This window comes from Dermacentor silvarum, chromosome 7 (assembly GCF_013339745.2).
Source record: "Dermacentor silvarum isolate Dsil-2018 chromosome 7, BIME_Dsil_1.4, whole genome shotgun sequence".
Lineage (NCBI taxonomy): Eukaryota > Metazoa > Arthropoda > Arachnida > Ixodida > Ixodidae > Dermacentor > Dermacentor silvarum.
Window position 1 is genome coordinate 164,535,158 of NC_051160.1, and position 14,017 is coordinate 164,549,174.

At 47.6% G+C, this 14,017-nt stretch overlaps 1 protein-coding gene across 1 annotated transcript in view; it reads left to right on the forward strand.

Annotated features, from left to right (window-relative positions):
* LOC119458658 (AP-5 complex subunit mu-1-like) overlaps positions 1-14,017 on the forward strand; it is a 69,543-nt gene that overhangs the window by 17,492 nt on the left and 38,034 nt on the right. The window contains exons 6-7 of the mRNA XM_037720524.2: positions 37-177; positions 9,648-9,728. Coding sequence (XP_037576452.1) covers positions 37-177; positions 9,648-9,728 — 222 coding nt within the window. The remainder of the gene's footprint in view (positions 1-36; positions 178-9,647; positions 9,729-14,017) is intronic.

Here is a 14,017-nt window from a genome sequence, read left to right on the forward strand (position 1 = left end):
TTCGTTCGTCTTACCCGTGTCAAAAAAATGCTGCAGGGCTCTGCACAGTTAATGCAGGTGGAAGAGTTCCTTTCGGTGGCTGCCCCCTTCGGCCTGTTGCAGTTCACCCAGCCAAGTGTGGTGCAGGACATCCTCAGGGACAAAGAGCTCTCCCCGCCAGTGGATGGGGCCACCAAGGTGGGCTGTTTTTTATTAACATTCTTAGGACGCTTGTAACTCTGGGTATGTGCCACTAGCGTTCAATGAACCTCTGTGACGCTGGGTGTGTGTGTCACTGGCTATGTGCCGCCTTTCACAATAATCAATATACAGTCGAATCCCCCTACAACGAATGCCGCTACAACGAAATTCCCGCCACAACGAAGATTTTCCGATTCCCCGTCAGCTGCCTATAGAAACTAATACAAAAAAAAGTCTCTCCATAACGAAGGTGTTTTATTCGATATTTCTGCTTCAACGAACTTTTCGAGAACGAAACTGGGACTGAATTGAAATTGGAGGTTAGAAGGCCCTTCCAAAGCTGTGACGATCGTATGTCTGCTCGAACGAGCTTTTCGCGAACGAAATCAAGTTCTAAGTACCGATTTATGCCACTGCAATCCATAGCCGCGCGTGGTCGTCACGCGCCTGCGCGAGACTGCACGCGATCACCACAATCACTGCCGTTTTCTGTGGTGTGTGTGCCCGGTCGAAATGGCTACGCCAATGAAGAAGCATAAATTTCTCTCTCCAAGGAGAAGGCACATATGATCGCCGAGGCAGAAAGCGGAAGGAAAAGTTTCAGTTACGCCCGAAAGGCGAAGCATCGATTGCTATAGCAGATTAGTAGACAGCTTTACAAACAAAGGATCGTAGTTTTATCGGCCGTATGAACTTGTAAACATTCGCTTACTAACTAAATTACCAAGCACGGTGTCACGCGCGCACAGTTAAACATGAACACATCTCGCTCAATGACCGCGGAAACTCGGTGTCAACACGCTGGAATGAGAAGGCGCGGCAATAGCAGCGAGCGAATTGAGCTCCGTGCCGTCTCTCGCTTCAACGTGAACTAAACGTCGAAAGCGCAGCGCACACGACTCTACCGGCACTAGTTGCACTTTGCCCACACCGCAGATCGCTTTGAAGATGAGGCCTGAGCGGGCGCGCACTTCGTGCACGGCGCAGATTGCTTTCAAGATACGGCGGCCGCGCCGCATCCACTGTTGTCAACATGATGCCAACGTGTCGACGTCTGGGAATCCGCTAGACACACTGACTCCGGCGACTGCTTTGAAAGTAATGGATCCTTTTGACCTCATCTTAAGAGTTATCGGAGCTCACAATGATGACATTGCGATGGCTCTTTTAACGGATTGTGAAACTCGCGTAACGTCTTTGCTTGCCGTCTCACAATCCAGGCTGACCGACTTCGGGAAATAAAACTTCCGTTAAGCGCAAGCTTGCCAAATTTGCTGACTTCATCATTAATATGCCATGAAATTGTGAAATTCAAACTGCTTCGTTGCGACGGTGCATGTGCCGCAAAATGAGTAAACTGTGCGAAATGCATTCTCTCGTTTGACACTTTATGGACCACCTTCGGTACGTTGCAACCTTTGCCCCCACGCCATCGCGAAGTTTTCCCGGACGACGGTTTTGCTTTCTTTCACGGCTTTGCTGTTTGGCGTACGTATATACAGTTAAACCTGCTTATAACGAACCTCCATATAACGAATTCCTGGGTATAACGAAGTTTTTGTATTCCCCGCCGTGACTCCATAGAAGCACATGTATTTGAAACCTCTAGGTAACGAAGTGGCAGCGGGAGACCCCCTCGATATAACGAATTTTCCCCACCGACAACCTAGAGATTTCGCCCCAAATTTTGTCATTTTTGCGCGAGCAGCAACCGGAAGCACCTTCTTCGCCGCAACGGAATGCGAAGCGGCGGCGGCGTGCTTGGCTGAGCTCGAATTCACGGCGCGAGAGCGAGCCTACGTGTGCGTGCGTGCGAGCGTGTGCGAGGCGGGCTTGCATCCCTCGACCCTGGCAATCTTGCCGCCGCGGGCGTGACCTTTCCCCTTCCCTTCATTCAAACCTGAACCCGCCGCTTGCTGCAGCTGACCCAGCCCGCCAAGCCGGCACTCTCCTTTTCCTGTTGATGTTGCCGAAGGGAAAAAAAAGAAACTTTTTTTTTCAATGCACTGGCTGCGTCACTCTCTGGTTACTGCGCAAGTCTCTGCGCTTCACTTCACTAACTTGACACTGTGCTACGAAGCCATCATGTCGCTCGCTCTACGTTTCCGACGCCTCGCGCTTGTGCGAAACGACACGCGTCCACACATCCAGTACTTGGTGTCACATTCGAAGGATGAATGCTTCGACGAAGAAACGTGAGATATGGACCTTGTCTGCAGTTCCCTTTGAAGATAAGCCCGCACGGGCGCACACTTTTTCCACATCGCAGACCGATTTCAAGATACGGCGGCCGCCGCTAACCTCCCTGTCTCGCCTCCCCCGCCGTACCTACCGTGGAAGCGCGCTTCCGCCCCCCTCCCCTCCCTTCTGTCTCGCGCACGCGAGATTGAGTCTGACCCCGCAAGCTTTCACTCGCACACACAGCGTACGGCGCGCGACAACGATGTTGCCGTGTTTGGGCTCTACACGGAACCTAAAATCAACGTCCACGGCGACGGCACAAATGCGCTTCGCAATAAAATGTGCTTCTGCGTGGTTACTACTCTGACGGCGACAGCGAATTCGCACCCCCTACCGGCAGCTTCTCCGCGTTACCGGGAGCTTATCTCGAAGGCCATGCCTTTGTGCGTGGCAATCGGCAGAAAATACGTCATGGTGGCCATGTTGTAAGTTCACTATCCCTGGCGACTGTCGTCCGGGCGTCGCAACTCGAGAATCGAACGTCCGCGCGCATGAGATTTTGCCGATTTTATGCCTGTGCGTGTAGAACAAGAAAAATAGTACGCGCTAATCGTTTCGTGGGCAATGAGCGACTACGGCTTTAGCGGTCAGCCAATACATGGGGTTCATTGGGGACTGGGTGGGGGAATCTTCGCGACTAGGTTTAAACCGCAATTACGCATTAAGCGGGTACGTATTAACGAGGTTTGACTGTACTATCCTTACTTAGTATAGCTGTCTGCTAATTTGCTGTCGCAATCGCTAAGACCTTCGCCTTTCGGGCGAAACTGGGACTTTTTTGTTCATCGCAACTTTAGTGTATTGGGGGTAAATTTTGTGCGATAGTACATACGGTAAGCGTTTCTTTTTCCAATTTTCGTGCCGAACCTGCATATAACGAAATCCTCTTTATAACGAAGTTTTTCGGGAAGTTGTCAATTTCGTTATATCCAGGTTTAACTGTACAGCCGAATCTCGTTAATTCGAACACGCTTAATTCGAACCGACGCTGTGGTCCCGTCAAAGTTATGTGTATTCCAATGGGTGAAAACTGCCCGGTAATTCGAACGCCAAAGCATTTGTGACGGTTAATTCGAACATACCGCGCACCGACAATGCTCTCAGCAGCGTACCAAATAACGTGGCGGTGCCTCCGACCGGCATTGCGCCGACACCGGCAAACGCCGCGCGGAGAAAAAAAAAAAAGAAAGAAAGAAAGATCCGCGGCGGAAATTTCACTCTCTCAAATGGAAAGGTCGCCATTTCTGCGTCGCGCCGGAACACGCGGCGCAGAGGGAAGCAACGATGGAGGCCCAGTCTGGCCAACGAAACTGTCCACGCCAGCCAACGCTCGCTTCAACGGCAGAAAACGAAACTTCAGGGAGCGGGCTAAGCTGGCGCCGAGCGGGGCGGCGCCGGAACGGCAGCGGGCGCGCACGGAGACAGTTGAAGGTCAGGGAGCTACGAGGGAGCGCGAGGGGAGCCACCGAAGCGACGGGGTTGCCGAGACCAAATCCCCTTCCCTGCTGCCCTCCTCCCTCACCTTCGACGGTCCCCGCACGCGCCCGTCGGCTTGTTGGCGCCGCCCGCTCCCTGAAGTTTCGTTTTCTGCCGTTATCGGGAAGCAAGCGTAGGCCGCCCCTCGCTCGCTATATGCTAGCCCGCCGCAATATTTCACTACTCGCACCGTTCGTACGTCATGCTATGGTGCACAAATACATCAAAAATAAGTCCTTTTAATTCGAACAAGTTTTCCGGCCCCTTCGAGTTTGAATTATGAGATTCGACTGTACATACTAATTTCGTGTCAACGAAGTTCCGCCACAATGAAATTTTTTGCGTGTCCCGTGAATTTCGTTGTAGCGGGACTCGACTGTACTATAATACATATCAATAGGGATATGCAAATACCGTATAGTAAATTTTGAATCGAATATCAAATCGAATCAAGAAAAAAATATGGCCAAATATCGAATAGAATATCGGACATTAGAAAATATTTCCCAAAATTTCATGCTTACAAATTTTGGGCTAGAAAATACGGTGCTACACATGTTCAGTTGTCTCGTAGCATTGCATAACAAGAATGTAGTAAACTGTCAGTAACATAGGTACATAGAAATCAAATTATAACATTTTGGTCTACACTTATTAAAGGGAACACCAAATTACTATGACAGCACTGATTACAGCTCAATTCTAGTATATGAAGGTCTGGAAAATATTTATCGGTAGAATTTCGGTTGAGTAGAATCAAGTGCTTCTTCTTCCTCTGAAACTAATGAATTGGTGACGTTCTGGTGGGTTATCGTAAGGCTAATCTGCTTGACAGACGAATGGACCGCGCATTACATGACTCGATCACTGCTCCGCACATAGCTGGCGCCAACGGTATAGAGCAGGAGTCGTCCGCGCCGTTTCATTGTCAGGTTCAGTGTGATCTGCCACCAGTAAAAAATTCTGAATTTCGAAGGGTCACGGCAAGGTTGTGTCCGCCGTGGCTCCTCTGTGGCGTGCTCGGCACTCTTTTTGCGCTGAAAACGAAGTGAAACACTTGCTTGGCCGGCATCGAACACGAGGGGCTCTGTGGCGCACGCGACATGTGGCACTGCGCCGGTCTCTACACCCAATATATCTAATAATTGAAAAATCAAGAAGTAGATACTCGATTTGCAAATCGAATTATTTGAACGTTTACTATTGGATTCGGTTCCGTGATATACTACTATTTGCACACCAATACATCTCAGCAGTTATACACCACCGCAAGATACATTGCTAATAGGAATAAAGTCGCCAATCATCTCTAAAAGGTGGATGCACCGTCAATTTTTTTTCAATGTCAATGCTCAACCAACAAGTCCAAGTTCAATACAGTGAGCTGGGTGAGTTGGTAGGTTAACATTGTAGAAAACGAACAGTGCAAAAGGAACAGCGGGTGAAAGAATCGTAGAGACAGAATTAGAAAGAAAGAATCGGGTCCATGTTGTCTGATTCTTTCATCCTCTGTTCCTTTTGCACTGTTCCTTTTCTGAAATGTTGCCAAACTTTGCACTCTTGTTGTACTGTACGGAATCTTCTAATATGTCTCAAATTCTTCGTACTGTTACAGCACAGATACACACAGGAAAAAAAAAAACCAGGAAGAAACGCGACAGAGTGCTGTCCTTGACAAGGCGAAGGTCAAAGGCCTCCAAACAAGGCTTCTACATGGGGAGGCAACACTTTTCGATCTTCGCCTATTCATGGTCACCACTCTGCCCTGTCTGTTCTTGGTTTTTTTCGAATGTGCTGTAACAGTAGGAAGAATGCATGAAGAACTAGCCCGGTAGCAAACATTATTGACGTCCCAAATGCCTTTGATGCGGTTTCATTGGTTTTCATTTTTCTGAGTTGGCTTGCGCAAATATTCAATATTTTCGAATATTCGATCGAATATTGTGATATTCCATATTTGGTTTAGCTCAAATTTTTGTATTGTAAGTTTACTGAGTACTCAAAGTAAATGAATATACAGTCGAATCTCGTTATTTCGAACACGCTTAATTCGAACTTCCGGTTTATTCGCACTGACGCTGTGGTCCCGTCAAAGTTGTGTATTCCTATGGGCGAAAACACCCTGTGATTTGAAAGGGAAAGCATTTGCAACGGTTAATTCGAATATACGGCGCCCCAACAATGCCTTCAGCAGCGCGCCAAATTACGCGGCGGCGCCTCCGACCGGCATTGCTCCGATACCGCCATAGAGCAAAAGCTTAGGAGAGACCCCTCAATGCTAAACGGAGAAAACGAAAAAAAAAAAAAAAATGTCGCGGAAATTTTACTCACGACGGTGAAACGTCGCGCTGGAACACGCATGTACGAGCCGACGTCTCAGCCAACGTTGCGGCTACGGCGCAAAGAGAAGCAACAGCGGAGGCCCAGTCTGCCCAACTTCCCGATAACAGCAGAAAACGAAACTTCAGGGAGCAGGCTAAGCTGGGGCCGGGCCGGCGAGAGCAGCGGCACCGGCACGGCGGGTGCGCACGGTCACAGTCGAAGGTGGGGGAGCTACGAGGGAGTTGAGAAGGAGGGTGAGGGGAGCCACCAAAGCTATGGCGTAGCCAAGGCCAAATGCGCTTTTCTGCTGCCCTCCTCCCTCACCTTCGATGGTCGCCACGTGTACTCGTCCATGCCGGCGCCGCCCGTTCCCTGAAGTTTAGTTTTTTCTGCGATTATCGGGAGGGGGGGGGGGGGGAGCGAGCGTTGGCCCGCGTGGGCAGTTTCGTGGCCCTCGCTCGCTACGTGCTTGCGCACCGCATTTCACGACACGCACTGTTCGTACATCGTGCACAAATACTTCAAAATAAGTCCTTCTTTTAATTCGAACTTCTTTTAATTTGAACAAATTATTGGGCCCCTTCGAGTTTGAATTATTGAGAATCGACTGTATGTATTTTTCTGCATATAAGCTGCACCCCTTGGATAGAAAGAAAAAAAAAAAAAAATATATATATATATATATATATATATATAGTGAGCATTTATTCTGCACTTCACCATCTGTACATTATCATTATCATGCGTGTGCCCTTCATCTTCATCGCACGTGCGGGCGCATCATCAGCGTGCAGTGTGTCGAAGGCTGTTCATGCCAGTTGTTGACGCCGCCCTCCTTCGCCGTGTCATCTCTCGGGCTCAATAAAGGTCCGCCCTTACTGTGACGTCACAAGTGGTAGAGGTGCTGGGTAAATGTCGATGAGAAAATAACTATATCATCCAGATAGCACAAGCAGGTATTCCACTTCAGGCCACGCAGAACAGTGTCAATCATGTGCTCAAAAGTTGCGGGAGCATTGCAGAGGCCGAAGGGCATGATGCTAAACTCGTAAAGACCATCTGGGGTTGCAAACGCTGTTTTTTCTTTGTCGGCTTCGTGCATTGCAATTTGCCAGTAACCTGAACGCAGATCAAGACTGGAGAAGTACTCGGTACTTTGCAGGGAATCGAGGGCATCGTCAATGCGAGGCATGGAGTACATGTCCTTGCGCGTGATCTTGTTCAGCGCTCGATAATCGACACAGAAATGCACGGAGCCATCTTTTTTTCGGACCAAAACAATGGGAGACGACCAAGGGCTAGCAGAGGGGTGAATTATCTCACATTGCAGCATGTCGGCGACGTTTTCCGCAATAATTTTGCGCTCAGCTAGAGACACACAATACGGCCGGCGACGCACGATGGATCTGCCGTCTGTCTGAATCCGATGTGCTGTGACGGTCGTCTGTCTGAATGTCGAAGAATGGGTGTCAAATGAACCTTCATGCTTCTTCAACAAGGCAAGGAGCTCTTGCGTCTGCGAAAGGGTCAAGTCCGAGCTGATTACAGAAGCAAGAGCGGAGGTAGAGCCAGAATGTCCAGCAGGAGGGATTTCAGAGGGAGCAGTCTTAAGGGGAACAACAGAGAGAGGCTCTGAATCAGCAACGCAAGCCAAAGTGGTGCCTTTAGGAAGTATAATTTTCTCAGGTGTTGTGTTCCTTGCGGCTAGAAGCGCAGAACCATTATCAGATCTAACTAGGCCTGAAACAATGGCTATCTCTTTTGTGAGCCAACGCACACAAGGTAACACTAACACATCGCCATGGTCGATGACGTCGGACGTGATGGTCAGAATTTGCTGACAGCCTGGAGGTAGCTCGGTACCTTTTGCAGCGAGTAGACGAAGTGGCTGGTACGGTTCATCGCCGAGCGAATAGTCGGTGTCGGTCATATGTACGACACCTTGCCCACAATATATATATATACAGGGTGTTTCAGCGAACACTTTCAAATTTTAATTAAGGCTGCCTGTGGCAGATAGCCCCATTCTAGTTAATTAGTTGGTCTACTCGAGGAGGCGGACATCACTTGCACAAGAAATTGAAATGCATAATCGAATAATTACCAAAAATTCACTAATTAAGTTTTTAACTAATTACCTGATGGCCCATATTGCAATTTACAAATTGTAGCCGTGGAGATCGCAAGGCGGATCCACTTAGAATTAGTTCTCAGGATGACACCAGTTTCGAGATAATAATTCCCGAACTTTTCGAAGAAATGCATTGACATTTAAACCACCTTTGCTGATGGTGGATCAAAGGTGGTTTCTTGGCAGCGCAGCTCGCACTGCCGTAAAAGTACACCTCAAGTGACCTGCATCCTGTATAACCTGCATACCGATGTTACTGTTAAATTTGTAATTTTTCTAAACTGTGTATGCGCAGAAGTATGGTAAGCTTTAAGACATGTATAATTGACAGCTTCAGTTTTAGTGAGCAAGTTGAATTGCAATGCTCATAGCCAAGACAGCAGGTAAAGACGAATTCGTTTACAGTCGCCTTCCAATCTCTTGATCTGCTCGATTATTCAAAGATGTTACTATTCATAGTGGCTATACAGTTTCCCAGGAGCTGTACGGCCGCTGTAGATAGATTTGCATCGATGCATCACTATACCATAACTTCGGTGGCTGACAGCGGGCAAAACAGTGCTGGTTAGGCCTAACAGCCAAGCAAGGTGGTGCGGTGAACGGCAAACTGTTGCGGGAAGTTTGCCGCTCATGGTGATTGGGCCCCAGATCGTGCGTGTAGGTAAGACTGAGGACCACAAAAGTGACGAGTGCGTCTACCAAGTTTACGTGTGCACTTGTAGTAGCTCGTGTGTAGATGGAAAGGATCAAGCTGAATTTGCATAACACAGCATATACTGCCGGTGTCGTGCAGTCAAGGTAGCACTTGACAGCATCACGACGACACACAATGGGCGGACGCGAAGCGCTGCTGCGGCTACCAGAAAATATAACTAGACTGAGGCACAACAGTGAACAAGAGCCCGTAAGCAAATTTTCTGGGCTGCTGTAATTGTAAGAAATGTGGAACTTTGTGTGTTTGCATAAAAATATCTGAATAACGGCACTTTGGAATTTTTATTTGTTTATACATTATTAAACTGGCTCCAGAGAGAAACCTGTTTTCTTTTTCGGAAGAAACCATTTTTCTTAGATTTTCTTTGAACATCTGGCTCATATGTCATGGTTTTATGCAAATTTCGCAGCTATTTGAGCTGTTCGGTTCGAAATTATTTGGCATCATTTGCTATCCACTTCGAGTTCTATTTAAAAAAATGTGTATTCACACTTGCCTATTTCTGAGGGAGCCACTGCTGTGGGGCACAGTGTTGACACCAGCTGTTCCATCACCCGCACAAGTGCACTTCTTTCTCTGAAGGTGCCTGCATGGAGGCCAACGGCATTCCACGGGAAACCAGTGCTGCGCATACAGCTTCGAGAGGTTGTTCACTCCACGCAGGTAAGCTGCCAAATGTGGACTTCACTGTTTTCACATGTGCATAATCACCATTGTCGCTTGTCATTTTTGTCTTCACCCTAGGTTGTTTGCGAATTTTACAAATTAAACATAGGATTGGATGTCCTATGTCAAGTGGTGAAGTTGCTCCTTGATCCCCGTGTCCTCTTCATCTTAAAAAGGGGCCCTGTAACATGCCAGGGAACGCTTGTTGAGCGTCACCGATGGCATGGCCTCGATGCAGCGATTTTGTGTAAAGCCTCATTAATGCGAATGTCAAGGGACCGAAAAAAATATCAGAATTAACCGAATTATCGAGGGTATTGTGAAAAACCATAAACAAATGCTTTTATTTACTGAATGAATCAGCAAATCATGTTTCTGCTTTGGACAAAAGCAGTGCAAAAGCTGCAATCCTCGTTATTTTGTGACTGATTAGTGCTTGCACCAGCAAAGGCCTTGCAACTTCCTTTGCAGTGTGGCCGTGGCACACATCTTTATCTGAGACGCGCTTTTCACTATGGTGCGCACATCCCAGTTATTTTGTTGCCAGTGAGCAGGCCACCAACAGATTGTCCGTCCATCACGATGTAGCAGGTGCTTTTCATCCTTGACAGCCTTGCACCCAGTCAAAATAGAACTACTGTTTTCTGTAACAACTGTGGACGAAATCGCAGTCACTATCGATGCAATCATAGATGGTGTGCACCGAGTCAAAATGAAACTACTGCTTGCCGCAACCACTGCGGCCGAAAATGTGGTCGCCATTGATGCGATCGGGGATGGCAACTATGCAGTTATGAAGGCACGTGGCCGATGCAGTGGTATGCGTGGTGGTAAACGCAAGAATAAAGGCTTTAAAGGCACAAATAGGCACGAAGCGTTTTGGCATTGCTGTTATTCATGTACGATTTCTGCTGATGATAATGGCGGCATAGACTCCGCCACTTCGTTTCGATTGGACACTAGTGCCATTTTTGCCCATTTGTGTTGCCCATTTGTGAAGCTCCACACTTGCCGTGCTCCGAGAGTTGTCCTAATTAATCGATGTGCAGCAAAATATGTTTGAATTAAAGAGAGTTTGATTGCATTAAATAATGCATTCGCCTGCCAGAACCAGAGGACGAGTCCGAATTATCTTATTTTCTAAATTAATGAGGTTTTACTGTACCAGCATGTAGACAGGATGCAACGCCAGGAGTGATGCTATGATCATTCGTTAAAAATGTAACGTGTGATTTTTGTTCGCACAATACTGCAAGCACTGCAGAAAATATGGCATGACATTGTACAATCATGTTAATTACGCATAGCCATAGGCACTGTGTTTCAGCCATGGGAACGAAGCATCAGTGAGCCAAGTGCTGTGCCTCGTGGAAGCTCTTGTGACCATGAAAGGGATGCCATATCTTCCGAGATCAGACCACACGCTGCCCATTTGCGGAAGCCATGGGAATGCCATTAACAAGCTGGGCAGACTTGACAACCACAGCGTGCCGACTTCTGCTAATGCCCCACTGCTATTAGCGCCAGCCTATGATGCCATGGGAGAGTGACATGCAAGCGTTAGAGCCGCGAAAATTCCAGTTGAGGGTAACTCTCGTTTTGGTTGTATTTTGAAGTTTCTCTGACCAATAACCTTGGTTTGTCTGCTTTAATTATCATAGTGCCTCTTGCTCTTTGTTGTTTGACATGCTGAGAATAAAGCTAGTGCATATGCGACGGCTTGAAAAAAGCGTTGCAGGGCCACTTTAATGGTGAAACACTAAGTCAATCACTAAAGAGAAACACCAAGTCAGTTTAGTCTGATGAAGTATTCCTTAAAAACTCTATTTGTGTTGATTTTGCCCTAGTACATCAGTGTGATACCACAAATTTTAACTCTTTTCCTATTGTGGGGAAAATAGCCGTGTTTTTGTAGGTTGCACTAGATTTTTTTTTTTAAAGAAACTATTGCACTCAAAATTTTATGCTATACACTGTTGTGTAGGGCAGGAACGCGGCGTAACCCGCGTCGGGCCTACGGAAAGGCCGAACGCCGGGAGGGCTCGTAAAGTGACGACGCGCAGACCAAGCTTCGACGAGACTGACGGGGGACTGCTCTTCTGCGTTTATTGCAGGTCGTTTTATGGTGGGGGAAGAAAGGCTATTGGTCAGCGAGGCACACGTCACATGATCGGCATGGCGACTTCGGGTTGGTGGAAGCAAAGAGGCATGGGAGAGACCCAGCTCCACCCAGTGGCATTAATAGAGACCCCTACCGCACTGGTGTTTTAGCATGTCACCAGGGGTCGCACGACGCAACATCGTCCCTCCCTGGGAGGAATTGCATCCTTATACATTCTTTAAACAACCCTGGCAATATACTATGTTGCGCATCAGCAACCACTCAAACAAAACAAAAATCCACATTCGAGTTCCTATTGAGAGATGAAACCTGCAATAACACAGCAGTTCAGTCCTACGAGCACACATCATTACCTATGATGCAGAAAACAAAATTCACTTTGCCAACACCAAACACAAGTGCCAGCTTCCACTATTCACGAAACATTCACACGCGCACAGACCTCTGCGGCTATACTGCGGGCCTCTAAGGCAGTATAGCCCCAGAAGACGCGGACTACTTTAGTCTGTGATGTAGTCCTTCAAGTGGGCTGGGGGCTTACGCGTCCGCTGTGGGCGACGTGACCCAGGCCCTGCAGGAACAATTTGCGTGTTGCGGCTGTCGGGAGCCGACTTCGAAGACCCGTCCCCATCTCTCCCAGAAGAACTTGGCGGATTGTGGCTGCCATTAGCCGACTCTGAAGACCCATTCCCATCACTTCCCTCCCTCGTGTTGGAATTTGGTGCACTTACTGTAGGTGAGGAGGAACACCCAGGACTTTCCTCCTGAAGTCTCAACGGTTGATCCTTGGTCGCAGGCATTGAAGGGTGCACTTCAGCTGGTGTGCCGTCGCACTGGACAGCCGGGGCACTAGGAACGGATTGCCGAGGCAACAGCTCTGTATTGGAAGTAGAGGGAATATTACCCAAGTCATCGTAACAAGAGAGGAAATCTGCATCAGTGATGGGCTCAGAATGAAGCATTAACGGAAGGGATGTTGCAGCTACATGTGGAACGAGCGTTGAGACCCATCCTCGTCGCCATGTGTTGTGTAGAGCAGGAACGCGGCGTAACCCGCGTCGGGCCGATGGAAAGGCCGAACGCCGGGAGGGCGCGTAAAGTGACGACGCGCAGACCAAGCTTCGACGAGACTGACGGGGGACTCCTCTTCCGCGTTTATTGCAGGTCGTTTTATGGTGGGGGAAGAAGGGCTGTTGGTCAGCGAGGTCAGCACGACACAACATACACGAAAGCAAACTAGAATGAATCCGCTTTTCAGGCATACAACATTTATTAAGTCTTTCCCTACCACGGAGTAAATAGGTGTTTTTTGTAGGTTGCGCCAGATTTTTCTTTCTGAAGGAACTACTGCACTTAATATTTATGTAATACCTAAACAAAAAGCAGAATGAATGCACTTTTCATGCATAAAAGATTTATTAACGAGATGTATATCACGAAAGAGATATAAAATGCCAAAATCGAGATTGTGGGATAAAACGTTTGTAAAGACACTACAGTATAGACCACTTATAACCGCTTATAGTGCAGGACCGGATATAATACGGTCTTTTCAGACTCCCGTTAATTTTCTCACAGCACCATTGCGTGCTCTTCCCATAGAGTATGCAACGGTAAATTGCTCCTGTAGTGAATACAAGGTTTTTGCATAACATTTTGACATGCGGATCGCATGTTAGGCCAGATGTGAGCTAACGTTACCCCAAGTATTGTGCATGTTTCGGCAATTAGAGTTTTTTCTCCACAGCACTTTATGGGCTGTTCAAATTTAATCATTTAATTTTTCTTGCTCAAAATATCATTACTTTTGTTTTTGTAGGATTAATTCTTAATATTTTTGACTGGGTACCGTGACACAAGTTTTTCAAGTGCTTGATGGCACTTTATTGCCAACTGGTTGGCGTCTACACCAGGTATTGAGACTGTACAGTGGTCAGCATTGCAGATTGTTGCATTTAGTAAGGGGCAATATTTTGTTGACAATAATCAATTTGCAATGTAACAGAGCTATTTGATGCCAGAAGGACGACGCTTAGGCAAGCCCTAAGCTCCATACTTGCAGATCTCGTAGACACTATAGTGCCAGAGCTTTTCCTTGCACGAGGGGTTGTGGTCTGTCATGACTTTGGAATGGTCAACCATAAGCAGACAGCTTAAATGTGTA